General features: G+C 45.6%; 1 protein-coding gene across 1 annotated transcript in view; it reads right to left on the bottom strand.

Annotated features, from left to right (window-relative positions):
* Positions 1 to 1,107: 1,107 nt before the first annotated feature.
* Positions 1,108 to 9,105, bottom strand: part of ADAMTS15 (ADAM metallopeptidase with thrombospondin type 1 motif 15) — a 47,838-nt gene continuing 39,840 nt past the window's right edge. Inside the window, exons 7-8 of the mRNA XM_087706366.1 lie at positions 6,250 to 6,425; positions 1,108 to 4,005 (exon numbers count right to left, since the gene is read on the bottom strand). Of these exons, the coding sequence (XP_087562492.1) occupies positions 3,222 to 4,005; positions 6,250 to 6,425 (960 nt within the window). The 3' untranslated portion in view covers positions 1,108 to 3,221. The remainder of the gene's footprint in view (positions 4,006 to 6,249; positions 6,426 to 9,105) is intronic.

The raw sequence follows: 9,105 nt of genomic DNA, 5'->3' as shown, positions 1-9,105 counted from the left end.
GATTCAGCCAGTTCGCACCTATTCGGGAGAACCGGTTGGTAACTTTCTAAGTAGTTCAGAGAACCGGTTGTTGGAAGAAATCTCCTTTTGTTGTTTTCCACTTTACGGGGCTAATCCTGTAAGGAAGGCAGGAAGGAAACATTCTGGTGTTGTTTCTAGCCTAATCTTTATTGCCCTGCTTACAGAAACTGCCTCTCCGGTTAACCCTTATTACATTGTAACAGCTAAGGCAAAGCGCCCATCGACCTGAGTGACCTTGAGTTGGCCACGCCCACCCAGTCACATGACCACCGAACCATTAGGGCATTAGGGCAAAGAACTGGTTGTTAAATTATTTGAATCCCACCACTGACCTATCCATACCAAAAAACATATATTATTATTGTTGTTATTATTTATACTAGGTTAGCTGTCAAAACAACTGGGAACAAGAGCACTTTTTTTTTTGAGTAAAATCAGATAGTTAACTTTTTAAAAAGTAGCTGAATCCACTCTGAAAATGGTAATTAAATTGATAAAATATCAAAGATCTTCTTAAATGTAAGAGGGTTGATATTTTCGATAGGAAAGCTTTCAGATAAAAATTATGTGTTGGAAGCATGAGAAATTTCTGGTTTGGACTCGACAGATTTATTTTAGAGCCCTTCAGAACTTTATTAACTAAATTCTATACCAAAGTCGAGAAATAACAGCATTCAATCACCTTGGCATTACAGTACCACTAGAGACGAAGGACAGCAAAAACAATTCTCTCCAGTCCAGATAATTCAGCATTCTACACACTACACTATTGGCCAATGAATCTTCATAATTCTTCTTCCTACCATCTCAAGGTCAAGAGAAGTCCTCTCATCAAAAGTCTAAGTGTGTGTGTGTGTGTGTGTGTCTGTGTGTGTGTGTGTCTGTGTGTGTGTCTGTGTGTCTGTGTGTCTGTGTGCATGTGTAGGTCTCCATGGAGCCATTTCAACAGGTTACAGCTTCATAGAACATAAGCCCCCGTTATCTTTGCTCGTGATTTTGTGAGTATAACACACTTTTAAAAACAAAAAAAACCTTGTAAACATTCTTGAAGTTGAGAGAGGAACGGTCCTATTTTTGGGGGGGGGGGTAAATAGAAATCCTATTCAAAAATAGAACAAAAAAAACCTTGTATCTGCAGCACCATTTCGAAAAAAACCTAGTTCCTCTCTTTGCTACATGTGGCTGAAAAAGAAGCCTGTGATTATTTGGGGGGAAGGCCGGTGGGTAAAAGGAAAAAGGACACTGTGCTAGAAGACTCTATGGTGGGGGAACCAGACTTCTGTTTGGCAGAGGAAAAAGGATGCCATGCTAGGAGGAGACTCTATGGTGGGGAAACCGGACTTCCGGTCGGCTCCAGAATTGAATAGGGGGCTTCCGGTTAGGACCTTTGTGGCTCTGAGTGTTTAAGGTTGCTGACCCCTGGCCTAAAAATATTGTCTAGTGTCCCCAAAGAAAGATGTAGAAACTGCATCCTAAACCAAAACCCTAAGATTACGAAATCAAGGACCTTGACTCAGGATAATGTTTTACTTCATGTATCGTTTTTCTTGCCCTGCTTTGCCTTAGGATGAGCTATAGGATTGCATTCCCACCTGGTCTATCTTATGGGAAGGTACAGACCAAATACTACACTTGAGGCTATCTATAATATTAAGGAATATTCTGCTTTTCATGAGATGGGATCTATATTTTTTTACATGCCCCCAGGTGGAAAAACAACAGCTATTCCAACAATTCAATTTTAGTGTATAGAATTTGTATAGAAAACATTAAGGTGCAATATCACCATAATAGGTTTTCAGCGCAGGACAACAGAGGAGGCCTCCCTATTACAGATAAGACTGTTGCTCAATCTAACCCAATAAGAAGAGTTGGAAGGGACCTTGGGGGTCTTCTAGTCTAACCCCCTGCTCATGCAAGAAGCCCTATACCATTTCAGACAAATGGTTGTCCAATCTTTTCTTTAAACCCTCCAGTGTTGGAGCATTCACAACTTCTGGAGGCAAGTCGTTCCACTGATTAATTGTTCTAATTGTCAGGAAATTTCTCCTTAGTTCTAGGTTGGTTCTCTCCTTGATTAGTTGAGTATTAGTTACAACAATACTTTCTCTCTTGCTTTCTGATCATGTTCAAGTGCTCCAGCAGAACCATTCTGGGAGCATTAAGTTCATCCCCTTTTCATTTTTTTTTTCTTCATAAAAAGGACAAAGTTAGCCTGGCCTGAATCCAAACTCCAATGTTCAGGTGTTTGCATGTATTTTGCAGATGTACTCTGGATTGGAGAATTCTAACATGAAACAGTGACCCTGGAGAATACATGGGCTTAAATAACAAAAGCAAGGAAGAAAAGTCGAAAGAGGCATCCCTGTTCGAACTAAGGAACAGGAAAATAAGATGCAGCTCCACCTTACCCAACATGGTAGATCTCTTGGCACGAACCATAAGAAGCAGGCAAAGCCAACCCTTCAGAGGCAATTTGGTCCAGCACCATTAAAATGCACATTGCTCTTAAAATATTAATTGGTAGCTACCAATCAGTGACTGGTTATTAGTCCTGTACGGAAGAATGAACCCCATGTGTGTCTAGAGCCTTGCAATTCCATCCGAGCTAGGATATCACTTTCTTTCTTAAGGGTACCATGTTATACTCATAGAAGTCTTACAATTCTTTCCTTCTAGGCTCAATGGTACTTCCTTATGGTCCACTATAACTCTAGGAGTTGAAGGAGGTGGGTGGTCCTAAGAGTCCCTTTTATATTTTAGATCTTTTTTTATGATTTTTGGAAAGGATTTAGAGCCACGGCTCTAAGGAATCACCTTCTTTATCTTTGGTCCATCTCAAGATAGTTCTGATATTCAGTTTCTGGCCTTGCCTTCTCCTTCGGGGCCACAGAATACATGGCTGAATGGTGATAACTTCTAGGAGGTTTGGGCAATTTCGAGGTAGTTGTTTACTTCTGCTTTACCACTAAGTGACTGGATGGTCAAAACCTCTGTCAAGCCCCCTTCTTATTGGTACTCTTCGTCTCCCCTTTTAGAATGTTCTTGGTCAAAATGCACTACGTAACGGACCTCCTTCGACTCAGCTGGATCCCACTCCCTCCCCCCAGAGGCCATTTTTTTTACACTTTCAGCCACTTGATCACCGAGAGTTCAGAAAGTAGCACATTTGACTTTGGTCAATTGTGGAGACAGCCCGGTCAGCAAGGTCTCAGGGTGCAAAAGTCCAACTCCTGCGGTTTCTTCCTGAGGTTGCAGCGTTCACGGGGCAGGAGGGTACCACCCCGCCCTGTGCATCTCAGTATGCGCCTTTTAAACCCCCTGCCACAAGTTTTGGAGCACGAGGACCAGGGAGACGCCTCCCACGTTGGGCAAGGATCTCCGCATATCCTGATGTCAACAGGCCTCTGAGTGGCATCGCAAGAGGAAGCCAGCTGGCCCAGGGCGTCGCGACACAACACCATGCGTTTCTGCAGACCGTTGCCGCAAGTGACCGAACAGTCTTCCCAGTTGGTGGTAGCCCACTTGTAAGCAGGGCGTTTATAATCCAGCTGACCCAGGTCCAGGCGGTTGGACAGGCTGAGAATACTGTTGTTGAGGACGGGAGGACGCTTCCCGTCTTTACGGTGGTAGGAAGACTTGTCCTCTTTGCTTTCTTTGGGCAGGTAGAAGGAGTAGCGTACTCGAGGTGGCGTCATCTTCCCAACTGATAGCACTTCCACCGTCAGGGGTTCCTGGATGGGCATAAAGGCTTGGAGGCTTTCCACTGCTGTACTTGTTCCACTATAGCGAATCACGCTGCCCTTGACTATCAAGTCCCTTTCCACCGCGGAGACAATGAAATGTCCATTCAGAAGGTATTTGCCGTGTGCATTCTTCAAGGCCAGGTAATTGTCATCACTAATCAGACCCTTGTAGCCTCTCTGACGGATGTCAATGCTGGAGGCACCAGCTGGGAGGAGCACCACAAAGTTGTAGCCATGCCTGGAAGGAAGACAACAGGGAGAAGAAAGACAAAGCATTAATACGGGTTCTGATGCAGCCTTCATGAGCCCCACTCAACAGCCTACCCCTTTTTATTTAGAAAGGCAGCAATACATGGCATTCACTGACAAAGCTCTGGGTCACACATCCTTAGGTGATTCACAAGCTGCAGTTTCCTGAAGGGAGCCTCGGTTAGTACTTGAATCCAACACGAAGAGTTCTGACCAACCTGGATAACAGCAAGGAAATCCTAGCAAGGGATCTGCTGGAGGGAATTCTTCTGGAGCATGAACGGTTGTCTCCAACCTCAGTCCTCCACTCCACACTTCTCTGTGCATACTCGCATCTAGGACAGGGTGCAGCTGCTCCTCCCCCTCACTCAGCTCAACCCCTGAAAATAGCTGTCTCTCCACCTGAGCGTGAGTAGATAGGCCCTGCTCTGTATCTGGCTGTGAGACCTTCTGCTCCTTAGAGCCTTCTGCAGGGCCCGATGGTAACCCAGGCACCCTCTCTATGTCCTCTGACTCATCTGACTCAACTACCAGCTCCAGTGGCAGTCAACGAAACCCAACAATTCACCTAAGAGATACTTGACTTGTGTTGGCCAAAAGAAAGGGTTGGAAAACAATGATGCAAAGCAGGGGAACTCATGCAATGTCCTTATACTGGACCACAAATTTTAGCTCATTTAATAGACTTAAAAATGGAGAATGGATTTTGAGCTATGGCACCTGTAAGTTTCAACACTGTGGCCAGTCATGGGGAATTTTGCAGACTGTTAACATGCTAGGTTTCTGCCATAAAAAAATACATGTTCATTTTCCTCAGATGTCTTGTTTGTTCTCTCAGAAGGGTATGGCACAGAGGTGGTATTCAGCCAGTTCGCACCGGCTCACCTGAACTGGTGGCAGAAATTTTGCCCAGTTCGGTAAACCGATAGTAATGGCTGGCTGGCCACGCCCTTGAACTGGTCCCCCTGTCGCCGCTTGCTCACCCCGCCTGCCTGGTTGCCGCTCGCTCACCCTGTTGCTTTGCATACTGGCTCTCAAAGAGGTAGCAGCTGGCCACAGGCCACTGAAAAGTCCTCCGGTCGGCGCAAAAGCTGCTGCCGTTGCTGCCATGTTCTTCACACATGCGCATCCCATTGCCCCTACAGCTAGGAGGCTTCTTTGCCTGCCAGCCACTTCCCAGCAGCAGCGGCTGGGTGCGGGCTGCTGCAAACTCCAGTCAGCTTGCCTTCCAGACTCTGGAACAGCCACCACTGAAGGTAAGCAACCAAAGAGGTGGTGGTGTGGGAGGAAGTGGGACTAGGGCCAGGGTCGTTAAAGGAGGGGAAACGGGGGCAACTGGCAAAGGGAGGGCAGGGCTAGATAGGGAGAAATACTAAAAATTTTCCTACCTTTTCCTACGGCTGTGGCTTGGTGGGGCGTGTGTCATATGACTGAGTGGGCCAGGGGTGCGTTCCTGCCAGTTCTGACCTCTTCTATAGAAGAGGTTCCACAAATCTACAGTGCCGTTTAGAACCGGTTCCAGCTCCCTCCCCCCGCCCGTCCGCACATCATCAAGATGAAGAGCGAGAGGAGGAATTCTGGGAGTTGAAGTCCACAAGTCTTAAAGCTGTCAAGTTTGAACACCCCTGGGGGTTTTTTTTCTAAAGGGTTAGAGGTGCAAAGGTCTTGTAACTTGACAGCTTTAAGACTTGCGTGCTTCAAATGCCAGAGTTTCTGAGCCAACATTTTGGTTGCTAAGCAAGAGCGTTGTTAAGTGAGTTTCACCACATTTTACAAGTTGCCCAACCAATCACATGGTTGGGAAGCCACTCCCCACCCAGTCACATGGCCGGCAAGCCACTCCCAGTCACATGGCTGACAAGCCACTCCCACAAAGCGGGCCACACCTACAGAAGAGGTTCTAAAAAAAATTGAAACCCACCACTGGTGTGGGCGTGAGTGACATTAATTGGCCATGCCCACCCAGTCACATGCCCCCCACACCTAGTCACGCCCACCAAACCGGTTGCAAAAAAGTTTGAAACCCACCACTGGTATGGCGCGAACACAGCCCATTAATTTATGATTCAATATATTGAAAGTACCAAGAAGATGGGTTGATTGAATCATTCAGTTAAGCTTCTGGTACGGATCTGGCAAAACATTGCCTTGCACTGAATCAGGACATTGGTCTAGCTAGATCCATTCAGTCTTTACGGTGGCGTTTCGGTGACTCTACCCAAAGTTCACTCACATGGGTTTGGTGAACAAGCCTGAAACTTTCTTGCAGCTTTTGTTGTCTCCTCCACACACGCCACACTTGTCGAATTTCTTTTTGGAACCAAGTTTCCCATCACAGCCAGCTTTGATACATTTTCCCTGGACGCATAGCGAGCTAGAGTCTGGGGAACATGGTGTGCCATCCACCACCTGGAAATCAGAAAGATAAAACTATAATCCAGGGCTGCTTTAATCAAATCCAGAGAGGGTGGAATATTGGCCCATATCCATTTGTTTTGCAAACAAGTAATCATCAATCATCCCTGCCCATGGTCCTAGCAAAAGACATGTTATCCTTCACTCTGCCCATAGAATCTAATTTCCCCACTTTTCACTAGGACTTTGGTCATGTGGTTGAATATTCTGCAGTGCTATGTATGACAAATACCTGTACATGAATCTTGATAGGAAGGAGAGGAGAAAGGAGAGGAATAGGAGAAAGGGAAAGGCAGAGGAAGAATGGGGGGGAATGTAAGAGTAGGAAAGAGGGGAGAAATGGGAAGAAGAGGGGAAGGGTAAAGGGGAGGAAGGGGAAGGAGAGAAGGGAAAGGAGAGGAGGAAGGAAGGAGAGAAGAAAGAGAAGAAAGGGGGTAGGAAGGAGGGAAGGAGGGAGGGAAGCAAGGAGGGAAGGAAGGAGGGAAGGAAGGAGAGAAGGAGAGAAGAAAGGAGGGAAGGAAGGAGGGAATGTAGGAGAGAAGGAAGGGGGAAGGAAGGAGGAAAGGAAGGGGGAAAGGAAGGAGAGAAGGAGAAAAGAAAGGAGGGAAGGAAGGAAGGAGGGAAGGAAGGAGGGAAGGAGAGAAGGAGGGAAGGGGAAGGAGGGAGGGAAGGAAGGGGAGTAGGAGAGAAGAAACAAGGGAAGGAAAGAGGGAGGGAGGGAAGAAGTAGGACCGTTGTAAGATAAGATGGATCTATGGGATGTTAAAAAAGCAATCTTCAAGTATATTGTTAACAGTAGGGAAAATTGTTATAAATACATATTATTAATAACAGTTATGAGATCATATAATTGTGAATGTATATATGAAATTGATAAAATAAATTTTAATAAAATAAAATAAAATAAAGAATCTTGATTTTTTTTAAAAAATATTACTGAAATCTTGGATACCATTTGGAAGCGGAACAGGGATGAAGATTCAAAACCACCAAAATGATTCCAGGTAGCATTCTACCTGCACTGCAACACAGGTGTTTGTTTGTTGTTTGTTTTTTTTGTTAGTTTGTTTTATTGGTCTTGTATGCCTCCCACTCCCGAAGGACTCCAGGCGGCTTACAATAAAAAGGGAAGTATAAATAAGACAATACAAAATTTAAAATACAGCAACATTCACCATTAAAGTGGGGCTGGATACTTCAACAGCCCCAGGCCTGCCGGAACAGCCAGGACTTAGTAGCTTTGCGGAAGGCCGGGAGGGTAGTGAGGGTCCGGATCTCAATGGGGAGGTCGTTCCAGAGGGCCGGAGCTGCAACAGAGAAGGCTCTCCCCCAGGGGGTCGCCAGCCAACATTGGCTGGCAGATGGAATCCGGAGAAGGCCAAGTCTGTGCGATCGAATCGGTCTTTGGGAGGTAATTGGCAGGAGGCGGTCTCTCAGGTAACCAGGTCCGATGCCATGCAGGGCTTTAAAAGTAACAACTAGCACCTTGAAGCATGTCCAGAGACCAATGGGCAGCCAGCGCAGCTCACGGAGGATAGGTGTAACGTGGGTGTACCTAGGTGCACCCACAATTGCTCGCGCGGCTGCAATCTGGACTAACTGAAGTCTTCGAACGCTCTTCAAGGGCAGCCCCAGGTGGTTCTTGACTTACGTCCAGTCACTTAATGACTGTTCAAAGTTATGATGGATCCCTATCTCCCCCCCCCCCCCAAAAGCTACTTAACAATCTGTTTTCATGGTCACAAAACCCCCTCTCTGTCCCCCCCGGTCAAGTGATCACATTATGGGAACTTGGCCATGGGTTTACCTTGCAATTTGCTATGTTTTTTTACTGGTTTCCAGCATTTCCTTTAAGTTTCTAGCAAAATGCACCACTTGGGGAAAATTGAGATGCTGAACAACCACGGCATTCATTTAATAGCCACAGTTCATTTAAGAAGCATTGGGGGGGGGGGGGGAAATGTCAAAAAATCAGGTCTGGTCACAATTGCAACAACTTATGATTGTGATTCCAGGCTCAATGTTGGCCGTAAGCCAACTATTTCATCCCAGAGTTGCCCATGGCTCCTATTAAAAACCAAGGCTCTGATTTGCATGGAAGGAAGCAAAATGTGATTGCAAACATTACACAAATAATTGTGAACCGAAGTGTAGTGTTATCATTGAGTACATTTGTAGGTTTAATGAATCCAAATGGAGAACAAGGGAAGTTAATCCTTTGTCAGCGTTTAATGTACATACATTATGGAACTTCTCTCTTTCCATTAAAAATCTAAATAACTTTAATCAATCGCCCTTCAACAAATATCCCTTTACAATTTCTCTTTTTCTCCAAATTGAAAGTCTATTAAAATACATTTCTTTCATTTTAAGATATCCAATGGATGTGTCTTTTTTTTCAACCATATTTAGATTTAGATTTAGATTTTAGATTTTATTAATATTTGTAGGCCGCCCTTTTCCCTGAGGGGACTCAGGGCGGCTCACATAAAATCAGGGAGGGGGAATACAGACATTGACATATTCCCTTTGTCATAAGTCTGTGCTGCCATCCAACAGAAGGAGGAGGAGGAGGAGGAGGAGAGGAAGAAGAGGAGGAGGAGGAGGAGGAGGAGGAGGAGGAGGAGAGCAGGAGGAGCAGGAGCAGGAGGAGCAGGAGGAGCAGGAGGAGAAG

Source organism: Thamnophis sirtalis, unplaced genomic scaffold, assembly GCF_051295495.1.
Source record: "Thamnophis sirtalis isolate CommonGarterSnake01/CBP01778 unplaced genomic scaffold, rThaSir2_p1.2 scaffold_2, whole genome shotgun sequence".
Lineage (NCBI taxonomy): Eukaryota > Metazoa > Chordata > Lepidosauria > Squamata > Natricidae > Thamnophis > Thamnophis sirtalis.
Note: the sequence above shows the minus strand (reverse complement) of the source record. Positions and strands in the feature narration are given on the sequence as shown.